This window comes from Corvus hawaiiensis, chromosome 5, assembly GCF_020740725.1.
Source record: "Corvus hawaiiensis isolate bCorHaw1 chromosome 5, bCorHaw1.pri.cur, whole genome shotgun sequence".
In the NCBI taxonomy this organism is placed as follows: Eukaryota; Metazoa; Chordata; class Aves; order Passeriformes; family Corvidae; genus Corvus; species Corvus hawaiiensis.
Genome location: NC_063217.1, coordinates 59305781 through 59323013, shown reverse-complemented (window position 1 = coordinate 59323013; position 17233 = coordinate 59305781). Strand labels below are relative to the sequence as shown.

Sequence of the window (17233 nt, the reverse complement as noted above, 5' to 3'; positions counted from 1 at the left end):
ACAGGAAAGCACAGAAGAAGTCCCAAGGACACAGGACTGGTTTTGAGAGCTCCAGTACGTCATGGCTTCCCTGAAGGATTCTTAGGAACTCATTACAGATTTTGGGGTGTCCAAGAGCTTAAAGGGATGATGAATCCTGGAGCCTTAGTGGACTGTTAAACCTCCTCCCCTTAAAGAAAAACATGTGGTTGAAACTGTGTTGGCTAAAAACCATGGAATTTTCTGCGTAACTTTATTCCTTCTTTGCCATTTTGTGTTGGCTATCATGATCTGCCTGTTACATTTCAGTAAACGCAACAATTTCCTTTTAATTAGATAATTGGCATGTTATTCATTGGTTTTGATCACTTCTAAATTCAGCTTTTGGTTTTAACAAATGTAGTTTCAGAAGATGATGGATTTTTACATTTTTTAAACCGCTAAACGTTCAAAAAGGATTTGTACACATAACAAAATTAAAGTAGGGATTATCTAGCACTGTGTGTGGGATACAGCTATAATCTATACAGTGCATGGAAAAGAAACTGGCATTCTCAATTGCACTGCACACATCTCAGTAATAACAGGGTATGAGGCATACAGTTTCATGGAACACCCACAATGAAAATTATTCTTTCCAAACAGAGAATTGTTTTGGAATAAGTTAGGTTAATTGGCACCATGGGATTCCTCTCAAGGAAACACAGAACATTAAAATCTACACATGTGCATGTAAAATGATAAAGTATTATCTTCTTTCCCCTCTCAGCTCCTCAAATCTGAGCCACGCTACCCAAAATCAACAGAAACGATTATGTTTTGTTGATTCAAATTTCCTCAGAATAAACTGGCAATTCTTCATCTGGTCAGTTTACAACCTGAGAGCCACTGCAGTGTTCCACAATTGCTAGCTCGAGTATGGTTATCTAGTGCAGTCTCTCACACAAAAATAGAGGTCTCTAGAGCTTTTTGGCACATGCTTTTCAGAATGGTAAGAAACTTCATTTTCAACAGAGCTATATGGTGCTAAGATACAGCCTCTTTCAAAGGCCTGTTGTGCCCCTATTAGGATTAGAACCAAAATCTGCAAACAGTTAATGAGAAATCCAGGCACATTTCACTGTCATTATACAGGCTTTGGTTAAAACACAGTATTTTACAGTTTCTGAATGCAGTTGAAGTATATTAAGTCCTCACAACAGTATTATCACCCTCTAAAAAATTACAAAGAACTTATCACTGATAAAGGAAAAAAATCTTCCTTCTCATGAAGAAGGCTGAATTCTCATGCAGACTGTTCTGCTGTGTGCATTGTGTCTGTTTTGTTTCTTTTTAAGGTCTCTATAACCAGGGATATTCTATGTGGTTTATCTTTAAAATGTCCTGATTTTTTCACATTTGGCCATTTGCACACCTTAACTATTATTTCCGAGTTTTCTCCTCCAATTATGTTAAGACATTTATAAGCAATTAACTCTGGTGCCTAGTGGGCAGGTCCCAGGTGAGGTGTGGCCTCAAAAATGATGTGCCACAGGTCTGACTGCTGCTCTTCTGACTTTTTGGATGAGTGAGAAACCCCCATGTCCTGTGACCTGACATCACTTCACCTGCAAGTCCTGTGCTGAAAAATAGTCTTCATCACTTCCCTCTGCAGTCTCCAGGGGAAATCCGAGCTCTGTATTGGTTGCCTTGTCATTTTTGCAACAACACAGGCAATGTAGCATTTCAGTTTCTCAACAAAGACATCCTAGAATCTCCCTTTTCATACACTGAATGAGGAGTCCCAGGACACCCAAGAATACCTCAAAAAGGTATCACTGTTATACACCAATGAGTTTATTCACCTTGCCCCCCTGCCTGGGCCTATGCACATATCTTACATGGATTTACCATTTGATTAGTCATAGAAATACAGGGGAAGGACAGCAAATAGAGTTTGCACTCAGCACTGGTAGAATTAATTGTAGAATGAAATTAAAATGAAATCCTGCTCTGTCCATCATAGGATATATGTCATACTTATGTTCTGTACCTCAACATCGTTGTTTTAGAGGACTATCCCTATTCTTCATATAGAGATGAGAGCCTGGTCTGGTAGAACAATGAGGATTTACTTTCCAGAGTTTTCATGGAGTTTGTTTCTGAATAACTGAAGAATTGCAGGCCCATTGGGTTGAAGAAGGAAGAAATTTAGATAGGATCTCTCAATTGTCCTTCCAGTCCTAAAGCCTGGAGAGAAATACAACCTTCCACTGCTCCCCTTTCTCTCCATGCATCAAAAGAATCCCTTTTGGGACTAATTGGTCACAAATTTAGTAGCTACTGTAAGTTTGGCTTTCTAGAGAGCAGAGAGCAAATAACCTTTGTAGAGAGTACAAGCTAGTGCTTAGTGGAAGAAAGCACAGCTTGCTGTGATGTCAGGGCAAAAAGTTCAAGAAAGGTTCATTGATTTCACCCTCATCCAAGTGTTCAGAGGAAAATAAATTGAAATTGCTAGACTTGAATGGAAGGAGTAGCATGAATTATGTTAATTGTGGGTGTGCTGTCAGTAATATAAATCCTGTGGATATCAATGGACAGTGTAGGTGTTAACTTAGATCTGTCTGTGCATCAGCATGATGCAAAACCAAATGTACACATCCAGTCAAGACGAATATGTGAGAAGTTCTATCGGTGACAGAACTGAGCAATTCAGCAAATAACACAAACAATCTGATTCTATTCCCACATTAAGTTTTAAATAGATTTTATCCCTGCTTTATTGTAGTTTTCTGTAGTCACTCCTCACTGCGAAGACAGCACAACCTATTGTAAGCTTATTGGAGCAGGCTTTTCCAGTGCTGGAGGTAGTGGCAATTTTTTAAAAGTTTTTTATTTGATTATATATTGAATGACCTGAGTAATACATATTCATGTGATTAAATGTTACAGAATCATGGAATCATTAGCTTTGGCAAAGACCTCTGTGATCATTAAATGCAACCATTAACCCAGCACCACCATGTTCACCACTAAACCACGTCCCCAAGTGCCACATCCACCTGCCTTTTGAACACTTCCAGGGGTGGTGATTCCACCACTTCCCTGGGCAGTTGTAGCGGGTTGGGTTTGTTAATCGGGCAGAAACACCAATTTAGTGTAGTGGTTTGGTCCACAATACTCATTACTATTCCAATATCTTGACACAAACATGAAGGCACAGTAGATGTTTCACTACTAATGCATTCCAGCAAAAAAGATGCCTGTAGTGACCAGATGCTCATTTGATCCTGAGAAACTTTGGAATAATTGGCTCATAGCAGCACAGTTAACATATTTAATACCTGAAAGTCTACGCCCATAGTCTTATACTGAATGATGAATTACTGTGTTCCACAGCACTCTTCATGGTATCACAGAAAATTCCTACCTGAATCACTGGATCACTCATTAATAAGATTCTGCAGGACTGAAAGCACTTGTGCTCTGATACAAAACCTACCAAAACACAGCAAGAGATATATCTAACTTTTAACTCATCTAAAGGCTATTCCTTGGAAATTTGCTGAGCATACACTTAAAATAATTGTCAGATATTTCTATGGAGTTTTTTCCCTGCAAAGAGAACTGGCTGTTACAATATTTATAAGGAATTATATAGGAATCTAGCATTTAAAAAACTTTGGGAATTAAAAACTTACATAAAGTAGTCTTGCTAATATTAATTTGAAAGCAAAATGAACTAAAAAGGTGACTATGGCTTAATATTTAGGGGAAGTTTCTGTTTAAGTGTTTCTGACAAGGAAAACCATAGTCTTAAAGCAGAGAAGGTGACAGAGGTCGAGTTTAACTCGTATGTTCTCAACCGTGATCTCTGACACTATTTAACTGAGACTTTCTGTCCCTTTTCCCTTCCCTCCTCTGCCCTGCCCTTTCCTTCCTCAGAGACTTTGCCCTTTATCATGGTATTCCCATGAGATACACGAGAAATATTTTATTGCTAGTTAAAAAAAAAATAAATATCTGAATCTCTACACAAGTGCAAGTGGTAATTGCATAATGGCAAAATTAAGGATACCCATTTTGCAGGGGTTTCTGCTCTCAGCACTGCATGAGGCAAAGTGCAGCAGAGTGCAGCCGTTCTTGCTGGCTGCAGAATTTATGACCCTGTATCCAGCAGATACACACCAGAGCTGCACCAGAGCTTAGTCACAATCAAAAAGAAAACAAAACAGAACAAAAAAAGAAGGAATAAACTGAAAATAACTTAAGGATCAGAGATGACAAGCAACTGAACATGAAGCCCTGCTGCAATTCCGTACCTAAAGAGCTCGTTCAGTTGGTGGATTTATAAGTAGAAAATGACCTTCTAACTACAGGGACTTGATTTTACCATTGGCAGCAGTAAGACATAAACTTGGCTACTTTGTATAGTTCTAAGGTCCTTAGTTTTAAAAGGATTTGGGGAAGTTGAATGATTATAGGGAAGGACCACAAAAATGATTTAAGGACTAACAGTTGCAGCCCTAGAGCTACTTAGCTTTTCAGAAAGTATTCTGAAAAGTGATTATAGCATTTAATTCCCAAGAGAAGGGGTAAGCTCCTAATTTTTTTGTTGGTGCCAAACCGTACCTTGATGTCTTCCCTTCTGAACAATATATTTTAGACCAATATATTTTAGACCAATACAGGTTTTTGGGCTCAGGAGAGAAGAAAGTAAGTGAAAATTGATGTAATAGGTTGTGCTACATTTTATGGTGACTGCTACTAACCTAAAGATTTCCAAATCTCAGAAAATAATACAGTTAATAAGATAAAATACAGTCACAGGAGTATGAAAAGTTGGAGAACTGCTACAGCATTGACCCTTTTTTGGTAAGTTAGATACAATCTTGAGTACAAGGTGACTGGACTAATCTTGTAATAAGAGCATATTCAGCATTGTTGCATCTCAAGAAATCATTAAATCCAAGTATTTAGAACATTTTGACACTTTTTTTTCCCCTGCTGACTGCATTATGGGATAAAATCAGACTAGCATGATACTTTTGGACCCTTTAATTATTTTGCCTAAATTTTGAGAAATATCTATTTGAGAATAGATTCAGACACATCAGTTCTAGATAATTAATTAAGGTCTCCTTAAATGCTACTTAAATCAATAGCTTCTCATTTCAACTTTCTGCCTCTTCTCTACTTGGCAATAGTTTAAAACAGAAAGAAAATAACAGTAGTGAAATTCAGTCTGAGAGAAAAAAGGGTTTTAATATTTTCATTAAAAAATGGTCTTTGCTACATAACTTTGAAGGAAGAACTGTAAAATGTTGCTCTGCAACTAACAGCTGCACAAAATAATGGAGCAGTAAATCACCAAAACGGGGAAGCAGACTTTTCGTTTGGGTGGGTTTGGGGTTTTTTTTGGTAAAAGATTCTTTCTTCTGAATATACTCAGGATAGTTTGCAATATTAATGGGAATGCTAATATATTAGGAGATGGAATCAGTATTTTCTCCACTACACTGGGCTAGATATCCCTAAATATCCCTAAATATCACTAAAAGAGCCCAGGTGCATGGCCTAGATTTGAGTTACAGGTGCATGTCTCACTCGTCCTTGCTCAGCTCTGAGGCAAGACCGAGGTACACGGCTTCTTCTTGTCACCACATTCCTGACATAGGGAAGGAGGTAATGGGAGGCGGCTGGCCAAATGCCCAGTCCATGCACACATACTACTACAATTCTTATGTAGCCAGTGTGACATAAAATGCATTGGGGAAGGCCACAGATGTTGAATTAGCAAATTCTTGATTAATATCCATTCACGGCTTCCAACAACTAAGTTAAAAAATAGAAGATCAGGAAGGCATTCCTGCTAACTGTGCTGTCAAAGAGATTTAGAAATTGGGAGATGTGCAAAGAAAAATTGGTTCTTAAGCTTTTTTTTTTTTAATCTTCAGGAATCCTGCCTCTAATTTTCTCTTGAGTAGGGCCACCAAGAAGCACAAGTCACCATCATCCATTCATGGAATCTATCTCTGTTGTGAAACACTTCTCCACACTTTGCTAATTCCTTCTGAGATACTGGCAGCAGATAAAACTATTGCTGCTTCTTTTTCATTTGAACTCCTTAAAATTAAATCATGTAATTGTCAGTAATTTTACTGTAGCAGCAGTTTTCAAGCAGAGAACCTCAGTGACTTCAATGAACATTAAAAGCCAATGGACCAATAAAACTTAGGCAAAGAGTTGTACCCTTCTTCTTACTTACTTTCTGTTTATATCCACAAACCTTCCCAGGAGTGATGGACAAGAAGCAAGTCCAGACAATCTACTGATGTGCTTAGGGCAGCAGGGCCCATGAAGAAGCCCTGCAAACTTGCTCACAGTCAATGTTAGGGGCTCCAAATGAATTTCATCAACACAGGGACCAGTCGATCCATTAGAGAAACAAAAAGGCATCTTTTTTAGGAGGGAAACATGACTTATACAATGCAGTGACCTCTCTTCCTCTGTTTTTGTATATTATTTTCCCCTTATCTGACTGCCAGTGCTGTGATAAGTGAAATATGTTAGTGAGATCGGAACTAACCTCCAGGATTATTTTTATGAAAAACATACATCACTTCAGTTTCTTGGTTATATCAGCCTCAAGATAGTTTTAAGTCCTTTGGAACAGATCTGCTACTTTGTGACAATATAATGATTTTATCACTGCTAAATTTCCTCTTGACATTAGAAAAAGAAGACAAAATTAACCACCACTATTTTATTCCATCTATTGGCATTAAAAATATCTTAGTGGGATAGCTGTCCGAAATTCTTTTGAGGCATCAATTTAAATTACCTTTGCTTCAATCACAGTTGCATTATTATTATTAGCATGGTCATTATCATTATTCTAATTATTTACTGGGTACAACATATGTCTCTAAAAGTTTGAAAAAGTATTTTTGCTGTTTTTACTGTCACTAGAACTAAACATTTGTATTCAGGTACAGAAAGAAAATAGCAGAAACTGCTTTTTTCAGGCACTTGAGTATAAGAGAGAAAATATTTACACTTCTTTTTAGGGAAAAAATATTGTTTGCTTTTTCTTGCTATCATTGCTCCAAGGCTGGAAAAGAGGTGAGCAGTTTTTGTTTTCTTCAAAGTGTGTACATCCAGATTCTGTTTCCTGACACATGTTTCCTGAGTGAGCACAGAGGACACATTCCATGATGTTTGCACTGTGCAAGTGGATGCAATGTTTTAGACAGATGTTTGTTGAGGTTTTTTTAATTGCCGACTGTTCTGCACTGCCTGCTGGAAAATCATCTATCCACAGAGTATTCTCCATTACTGATTTCTAGTATTGAAGTGTGTAACAGGTAAGTAAAACCAAATACTCTATCAAGTAGTGACAATGCTACCATTGCCACAGTGATCTCCCATCGTTGTAGGTAAGGGACCATGGACAGTGATCACGGGAATCAGACCACAGAGGATACACATAAAGATGTTTAAGAACCTTTGTTTTAAAACTACCATTTTGGTTACATGGGGTTTGGGTTTTTTGATTTATTTATTATTTTATGTAATGTACTTATTCCAGAAATTCTTTACTCTTTCTGTTTAAGAGCTGGAGTCTTGCTCCTAGGCACATTCCCTTTCTCCTTACCTGCAAAGTACATAAAGCCTCTGTTCTTGCCAGCCTGCATTAAACATTGCAATACAATTATCCCCAGTCACTGGACTGTTATCTCAGGGAATTGAATTAGACTTTCCAGATTAGAAACATCAAATTATTTACACAAAATGTTATAGTTGAAACAGATCCAGTGTAGAGCATTATATGATGGTTAGAACAGTAAAGATTAAAAAGATCAGGTCACTGATTTAAAACAGAACTAAAAGTTGAATCTGGTCCTGAGGGTACCTGTTGAGAGTTGTATCAAGCAGGTTAGTGCCTGTTCAGAAGCATGGAAAATCAGTTTTCCATTTAGCCTTGCGTCTAAGTTGCAGCTGTAAAAGTTTCCTTGAGAAAGGTTTCATTGGGACCAATAACAGTTCTGTGGAAATTTCACTGTCAGTTTTTCACAAGTACAAGTGATCAGGACTTTTGGTTAAGAAATACGGAACAGCCTTAGATGGTTGTTCAATAACACCACAGATAAGTCCCTTCTGTTTGGATATCTTGAACATAATGGTTACTTACAGGGGCAGAAATGGAAGCATTCAGCAAAACACAGAATAATAGAAACTGGTTTTTCTCCTGAAAAAGGTGCAATTATGTTTCATTGCTCTCTTTTTCAACACACACTAAAAACTCTGAGATTTGATCTCAGAAAAGTCTATCTTAACTGGCCTCTTGCTCTTATAGCTGAAACAAAATTATCAGTTAACGTGTGCTATGCATTTTAAATCGATTTAGTTCATCCCAATTATTATTTAGGATCACTCTGTCAAGTGTTGACAATATAACTTTCATCCGTGAAGGCTTTTTCATACATAGTCCTGACTGTTCTAGGCATAACCTGATTACAGTTTAAAACTTCTTTATATATCTGGATTTTACTTACATTAGCGCCCTGAATTGTGACAAGAAATCAACATGGAACAACACTTGACAACATTCCCAAATTAAAATATGCCCCAGCAGACTTAAGAGTTTTCCCTTGGTACTTACCCCATAACTAGATGCAATTTCTCACCTCCACCTTCCAACATATTCCCATCAATGCCCATTCACCACTCATTCCCCTGACCATGAAAGTGTTCCCAGTAAACAGGATGGAAGCTGTAGCACCAGCCCTCCCTTGTGTCTGAATTTAGAGGGTCAGTCACTTTTATGTACCCCTCCAATACATGCAGTTTTAAAGCAGCCTCCCACCCAGGGCAGCTTGTGCTACATTTGGGGTCGAGTCAAGAGGGAATGAGCATCCCTACTCCTCTCCAGGGCATCCCTGAGCATTCCCAGGCCTCTCTTCTTGTCCAGCTCCCTGGGTATCACTGAGCACCCGGAGGGCGGGGGGGCCCTATGCCAAACTTGCTCCCATTGGCACCACAGCAAAACTCATCTGAACTCAATGGGATGGAAATGAGCCCAAAGGATGAAAATACAAAGATAATGCTGTGGAATGCTGGTGTTGAATGGTTTCATTTGAATTTAAAGTGAGGAAAAAATTAAGGGAAAGGACAAAGTTTGGCAAGAGTTACAAGATGCTGTGTTTTCCCTCCCCACTACATGTTTTCACTTCTTTGCCAGAAAGAGCTGTGGTGTCTCTTGTCATTACTCATTTTTGTTATTTAAATTAAAATAATATCTAAAAAAATACTCTTCCCATTTTCCCCATATTCATGCTAAAATATAAAAAGGTAGTGATAAGTATAAAATCTAACCTTTATTCCACTTTGAACAAGCTTGTGTATATCCAAAAAAGGTTCCTTGAGTATGTCTCCTTCGGGAGTGAAAATCTTCACATATCCTTCTTTCTCAAGAATAAAGAGGCGATGGGATCCATCCCCACAATGTACTGCTCCAACAGGCTGCCTTAGTCCACTCACCACCTCCTGAATACAGAAGCAGTTGTGCTTGTGTTTTCTAAAGAAATTTAAAGAAATAGTGAGACTTTTCTGCTTTCTCGTAACCATGACACAATATGTTCCTAAAAGATAAAATTATCGCTCTGCAATGATATTAAAAACAGGCTTATATTTAAAAAAAATTTATTTATTAATGTATGTAAATTATTTCCTTGAATGTATGCAAGCACATAATATAGAAAATCAGTTGGAGCTTCACTTGAGCAAAATTTGGTCTGTATACAAGAAAGAGAACATTAACTAAATTTAGATCCAAAATACAATGGGACGGCAAAAATTTGGTGAAAGAAGAGAATAATTTAGAAATACAGAATTTCTACTATAAAATAAACACAGTAAATTTCATCACTTTGATAAAATTTGGCTTCTAAAATCCATTTTAAAATAATGACTTACGATGGAATCATCTAATTTAATTATTTTCACCAAAAAATACATAAATGAAATAAATTGAAGATCACAACATAAATATTTTACTAATAAACTTATTGTAGTTGTTTAGTAATACTAAATTCAGGTACAAATTACTTCCCAGAACTATGTATAATCCACGGGCTGGACGATAACCAAGATCCACAGGGTGGATCAGAGCAGGATCTAACACCTTTTCAGCAAGGCAAATACCAAATGGTACTGAAATCCTGAAGCTCATGTAACTTTCTCTTTTGACGTACACTAGCAGCAGCAAAAGAAAGTCACATCTGGAAAACACAGCTGCTCAGCATAAGCACACACTGAGCTGTTTCACTGGGAAAACCACAGGCTTTCCTAGGGGTTTTTTTTTCAGATTAAACAGCATTTATCTTTATGAACCTGCTGATCTCTTCCTCTTTGTCATATTCTTCCATGTGGTCCAGGGAGTTAGAAGCTGGCCCTCGCACTTGTTTCCTTGGAAAATCTGGAAAGCACACACCACCATCTTTTCTTGCATAGTAATAGCAAAACTCATCAGCAGTAGTTTGGAGGAAACCTTAAAAATGCAAAAGAGCATACAAATATTTAGTGTGTTGTCATGTCTGCAGTTTTGTGTCACCAAACTCATCTTTAAATAGATTATAGTGGAAAAAGAGGTCATTTTAAACAAAGGACTGTCTGCAAAAAAAAAAAGCCTGCTCTGAGTAAACACAAATGTAAAAACACAAACTGAGTATTGCCTTTTACAGTTTATTCATCAGTATTTGTATTAAACCTCATTTTCACTGTGCTTAAGTTTCATTCAAAATGACACAACAGTTCCCTCACTAAAAAATTAAGAGGCAAAGTTCAGAGTTGAGGCTGTGACACACTTCTGCCTAATTTTGACCCTATCAATCAAGTGTAGTATCAGCCGTAAAATAGCTTGAGCAGCTTCTGGTTTTGCTTCAAGTGATTAGTTCTAGTCAAAATCTCAGTAAAGACTTTTACCAAAGTGCAGAAAATGCAGTAAAAATTTTGTGGAATGCTGCCAGCAAATGACATTGGTTGGAGAGGTAAAAAGTGGGAAGTACTGCTGAAAACTGCACCGTGTTGACATCCAGTTGGCCTCCGGTTGACTTGGTTGACTCCCAGCATTAAAGTAGCTGAGCAGTGTCCCATGGCTCCTCAGCCCCATCCTCTGAAAAGGGGGATATGTCTCCTGCTGCTTTGGAGGAAAGGTAGTCCTTAGGTTTTAGGTTAAAATGGGAAGGAGTTCAAAGACCCAGAGAAACACAAAGTTGATAAAATGAGAGCCTTTGAGGAAAAACCCTGCCACTATCGCTATTACTTTCTTGCATTATGTTTAAGGACATTGAAAAAATATCTATTTCTGTTCACAAACCTATTTCTAGTCATTTCTATCCAGGTTTTAATCAGGAGTATTAAATCTAAGAAGACAGATTCTGGCTAGTTATACATGTACTATTTTACCAGAACATTGTTAAGATAATGTCTTAAGTTACCTTCATTCCTTTTTGCATTACTGGCAACTGTCTTAGGATGTACTATGGTCCAGGACATAACTCATAGGATACATGGAATTAGCACTCAATTGGAATTAGAGGGCTAATTTATGCATGGCTTTACCACTTGTGAATAATGCAGTAATGCCTAGATCTTGGCCATAAAACCTCTGGCTTACAATGTACAATAAGAACTGATCAGGGACAGCTGTGTTTCATTGGAGAATGCCAATTTCTTACAAGCAAAGCTTTTTCAGAAACATTATCAGTTTTGACAAAATTTTACTTAACATGATGATTCTGGTCCAAGCTCAAACTTCTGGTCTAAATGAAAAAGACAGAACCAGACAGCAAACCTTGTATCACTATACTCCAATGTCTTGTAATTAGGGTGTTTCATTAGGAAGAGGAATATTCAGGTCAATGCCCCTCATCTGTCAGGCAAGAGTTTGACCCTAAGTCTCCCATTTCCCAAGTAAATGTCCTAACAACGACTTTATTAGCTATCCTGGGGTGGTCTCTCTGTGGCTTTCTTCATGGAAAATTTCGAAAGAGTTCAATTTCTTCCTTATGTGGAATAGGAAAATTTTTTTAGATCCCAGAATTTTTGTGGAGTGAAAAGCCTTTCCCACCCAACTATACTTCTTTTCATATACATCTTCCTTTAAAAATATTGGAAAAATGACACGACAAAGCCTGCCTTTGATTTCCATAAAATAATATCTGGAAACACATGGTAGAGTGTTGTGCTGTAAAAGTTTAATTACCATGATTTGGAGCTTCAGTAAATTTCATCTCTGAGGAGCTGCTTTTAATTTATAGTAGTTATTTGGAAAAAATGGGAGATGTAATTTCAAGTGGAACAACTGAAGAGGAACTCTGATATAATCACAGAGTAGTATTCCAAGGCTTGTAGATATAATGCCAAAATCAAAGGTAATCTAAAATCTTGCTGTTGAATTATTTGACTTAAGAATACAGGGGTTTGTCTTTAATAATTTATTTTTCTAGGCACAGTGGGTCATTAAAAAAAATGCAATAGCAAATTAGAGGTGTACGATTACTGAGAATGTCTAGAATTTTCCAAGTATACCATTTACTATTTACTAAAGATAAACTTCTCTTGTCTTGAGTGTTATCTTTAGTCAGGACAACCCAGATCATGTTGTGATCACATTGTTCACTCGGTACATGTCCATTGCAAATAACAATCAGATGCAAACTCACTTGACCAGTGCAATGCCTTTTCTCGTATGTAAGACTAATCTCCTTGCCTCATGAGATATTTTATCATGCACTAAAGTGCATGGTGCACTGCAGTTGCCTTTTGCTGTTTAGCAAAGCCATCAGCAGGTTTCAAGAAAGGATAAGGCTTATGGACTATTTTCATTAGAAATGCTTGTAAAAAAGTGGAGTTAGAATTAAACTATGAAAAATGCTGCATTACTGGAAGGAATGTAACCTCTGTAAATACAGTTTCACCTGTGCATTAAGGGTGGAATTTTGCTATTTTTTTCTATAAAAACCATAGTAATTTAGAAAAAACCAATCTCCATGTGTTATATATGCTCCATTTAACATATTAACAGCTTCACTGAGGACATTTAGAGGAACATTTGCCTCTGCTCTCCTATCTGCTTGTAGCCATTTATTGTCTTCTTTCTTATGCTTAGACTGTAAGGTCTTTAGTGTACAGTTTGCCATTTTGTTCGGTTTGTACAGTGTCCAGAAGAATGGTCCCTGACAAGTGCCCCTAAGCACTAGAATTGTTTGGAGAAAAGAAAAAAAAAAAAGTAATAGGGACTGCAACCCTCCGTCCTGTGTGAATTTCTCTACTTACTAATTTATTTTAAAAGACTCATACATATTATTACAAATTTCCTACCAGCTGTGTACGTGTTGACAGAGCAGTGCCTGTGTTAACAAAGAAAATTGAAATCACAAAGGAAGATTAAACATCATGTTTAAGTGTCAGATTTTGCACAGGCTTGCATTTCTATGCTAAACTTTCTGTCTTGCAAACAAGAATCCAACGACAGGCTTTTCAGTTAAGGCAGCTACAGTGAAGGCTTTCTGTGTTCGCCTTTATAAAACACTGTGGGAATAAATTGCAAGATTAAAAGCCTTTTCAAAGGAAAACTGCTCCCAGCTGATCCCCACCTCCTCTCTCCACTTGTATTTGCAGTCAGTTGTTCCTCACACTGTATCTCCCTTCCTATCCTACCTTCACCAAATTCCACTTTGCTGGATTCCCTGATTACCCATTCCCTTGCCTCTTCTCTTTGACACACAACTCCAGTGCCGTGGTAGCACGTGTCTCAGTCTTTGCACCAAGTTCCTACTCACTCCCTCCCCTGTTTGCACTGCACACAGGAGTAGACCTATACTGCCTCTGAGGGCATCTGGAAGTCAGGCTCACCTGCTTTATTTCTGCTGTGACAGAATACAGTTCAATATTGTGTCAAAGAAGTCTTTACCTGTTTTGGGGTTTTTTTTCTGATTTGCACCTAGATGTGAATTTGTTCACAAAACCCCTCCCATTCTCTTCTCTTCTCAACTGCCAGTGAAAACCAAATCAAAGACGTGATTTCAGACTGATTGTTTCAAAATGTACTGAGTCCACTGGTAGCTCACATAATTTCCAACTGGTTTGCAAGTGACTGGTGACCCTTTTGTCCTGCTCAAACACTGCAGGTTCCTGCACACAGGCAGGGCCAGGGTTAATCCCCTTCATGCTCTTGTTACCAGTAGCAAATTTACCAGCAGCAAATTTACCAGCCACTGTTTTTCTGCAGGTTGACCAAGTTGACTGTGACTATTAATCAGCCATGTTAGAACTTCTGTAAGTGCTCTGTGAATTGTAGAATTTCTTAGAATTACAGTGTTTTGGGCTAGAATTCCAACATTTTGGAACACCCTGTTTGGTGCTTGAAAAGTCCTATCAAGCATCTGTTCTGGTAATGCCTGGATTCAGATCTGGGCCTGGATCTGAATTCACCCACAATCATCTGGAATCCATTTCTTCAAATGAAGATAATGGAGGCCAGATAGTTCAAAATCTCTCCCATGTCCTTGGATGGCACCGTGACTGTGGCACAGGTTTGTTCCTTAAAATATGCCACTTCCAATGGCATGGATCAAGTTTCTGCTTATGTCTAAAGGCAAAATCAGCTGTGCTTTTCTTTACTAGCTATATTAGTAATAAATGTTGACGGTCTTCCCTTATGACCTTGGAAAACTTAAAATTCATATTGACTGAAGACACTTCATTAAATCACTTAACTTGAGTGTCCTTATCAATAATCACTTAAACTGAGGCTTGTAGTAAAGATCAGATGAGAAATAATCAGAACAGTTATCTGGAATGAAGCAGGGAAGCTCTAATCTCATGCTCTTTGTGAAACATTACACCCTCCTGCATATCCATACAATCCTAACAGCTACTGATATTATTCTGCTTGAATAAGGAATAGGGTCCACTTCTTCTCTCAATATTCCTAAAGAAATCAATGGAAATTCTGATACAGTCATAACTGGTGGGCAAACTGCTGTCTTCAAATTAGATAACCAAGGATCTGCTAGAGTTTTCATCTTTGCAGGAGACAGAACAATAAAGGAATTTTTGAAGCTAACTCATGAAAAAAACTGATGCATAATTTCTCAGCCTTCTTGGTTAATATGTATTCCTAAAATTTCAATCCCAGAAAAGATGCTTGCTATCTTAAACTGTTAATAATATTTCTCATTTGTGCAGGACTTAAGGGATAAAATTATTTTTGTAGTCAGCAATTTCCTTAAACTCTGCTGTATTGGTGTTCAGAAACAATTAGCACTCCCTAATGGAGGAAGAGTAATTATTCGACATTTTAACAAATGCACAGTGAATCATTGCCAGAGACCTTGGGTTTGGGGGCCTGTTAATTTTCAACTCTTTGTTAAATCCTCCAGGCTAAGCTGAAAACACAGCTTCCACATTTTCTATTTTTTTCTTTCTTTTGCAATAAATATTATTATGGATATACACATCTCACAAGGAAAACAGAACCCCCAAATAAGTTATTTTAATTACTTATATTTCAGAATGTACAGGACTCTGAAACTATATTAAAATTCTATAGGCCATCTCCTCAAAAAGAGGGACCTGAATCTTAATTAATACCTTTGGGAAATCCTAGAATAGGTATCAACGACCATGAGTACCAGTCAACTCACCAAATTAATCCTGCTGGTAGATGTAAGCATGCAACAAGTTTTTGTTAGTACAACATACTTTCAGGACAAGTATTTAGAATGATTATTAGCATCTGATTGATGTAGGAAAAGTCTTATTTTAACTGATGCTAAAGTATGTAAGTTCTTTTCCTGCAAAGCACAGTGCTCTGCCCAGTGCTAAAGTTATGCTTTCATCTGGTTATCTTTCAAGGCAACCTGGGTGGTCACAAAAAGCACTTGACATCTTGATGCACTTCAGCAGTTTTACATATACACAAACTTTGTAGAAAAATAAATTTGTCATTCGTCACCACATATGTTGATCTGAGGAGCAAGGTTCCTGTGGCTGTAGCTCCTGTGCTGCTCAGACTTTTCTCATTCTCCCTCCCTCCACCTCCTCCTTCTTTCCCCCTTTTCCCTCTTTCACTTTTTTCAATTAAACAAATTGTTTCCTCATAAACACAGAATTTCACAAAACAACTCTGAGGGTCTCGCTCTGCAAAATATGAAAATCATTTGTGCTAGCTACAAACTCATGTCAAAAATGTCTTTGTGCTGACTTCTTATATGGGCCAAACATTTAGAATATCTAATCTGTTATCGCTGTTCAGCAGGCAGTCTTGGCAACTATGATCTATTCTGCTTTGCTTTGGGGAATGTGATAAAGAGCAAGAAACAGCTGGTTTAAGAAAGCCTTAGAAACATCTCTTAGTTTATAAAGACAATAATAATATTTTCATATTTGAATGGGTTGAGATACATGTTAAAGCACAGTAAAGGGAAAAAGTGAATTCAAAATGTTTTCTCAAATCAATAAAAGAACACTGCAAAAAAATCCCTGCACCCTTGGGATTTCAGAGAAAACAAGTACACACTGTACACATGCAATTAAGAAACCGTCCTCCAAATCCCATCCACTTAAACTATCCCCTTTACTCAAACATGTTTATATTATATTACAAAGCTGTGTTCATATGTTAAAAGTGACTATTCACAAATTCATTCTTCATCTCATTTTTAAGTCCTTTATACCAGTCTGTGTTGCTAGTTTAAAAAAAAAAAAAAAGAAATCTTAACCAATTTAATTATTTTCTCCTGTGTGGCATTGTTTATAGGAAGTGTTTGGACAGGGAAAAAAGCATAGTTTAAAAATGACAGTCTTAGACATATAAATAATTTACTATTGGGAATACCAATGATGTTATTTAACATAATAATGTCTTAAGACAGTGTTTCGAAAAGAGCCATCTTCTGCGGTTATTTTGTTGATATAGTTACAAGTGATAGCACACATTTGGTGACTGCCTCAGACAACACAAGGCAAACTCTTCTTTTGGTTATGTCCAGCTAACTCTACTGACTACAGTGAGGAAGTGTTAGGTAAGTTAAGAATTTGGTTGTTAACAGCACACTGGAAGTGATTCAAAGATCACAGAAGTCTATCAAATAGGGTCCTTTGATTTCCATGGGCTTTAAACCCTGTGGAAAAAACATCAGTTTCTAGGGTAACAAAACCAGAAAAAACACTTTACTCATCAGCTTTTAGAGGCTACAGCAACCAG

General features: G+C 37.4%; 1 protein-coding gene across 1 annotated transcript in view; it reads right to left on the bottom strand.

The window, feature by feature from the left end:
* The window catches only part of LOC125326327 (hedgehog interacting protein), a 75464-nt gene that overhangs the window by 50480 nt on the left and 7751 nt on the right, over positions 1 to 17233 (bottom strand). Inside the window, exons 3-4 of the mRNA XM_048304486.1 lie at positions 10354 to 10510; positions 9337 to 9538 (exon numbers count right to left, since the gene is read on the bottom strand). Coding sequence (XP_048160443.1) covers positions 9337 to 9538; positions 10354 to 10510 — 359 coding nt within the window. The remainder of the gene's footprint in view (positions 1 to 9336; positions 9539 to 10353; positions 10511 to 17233) is intronic.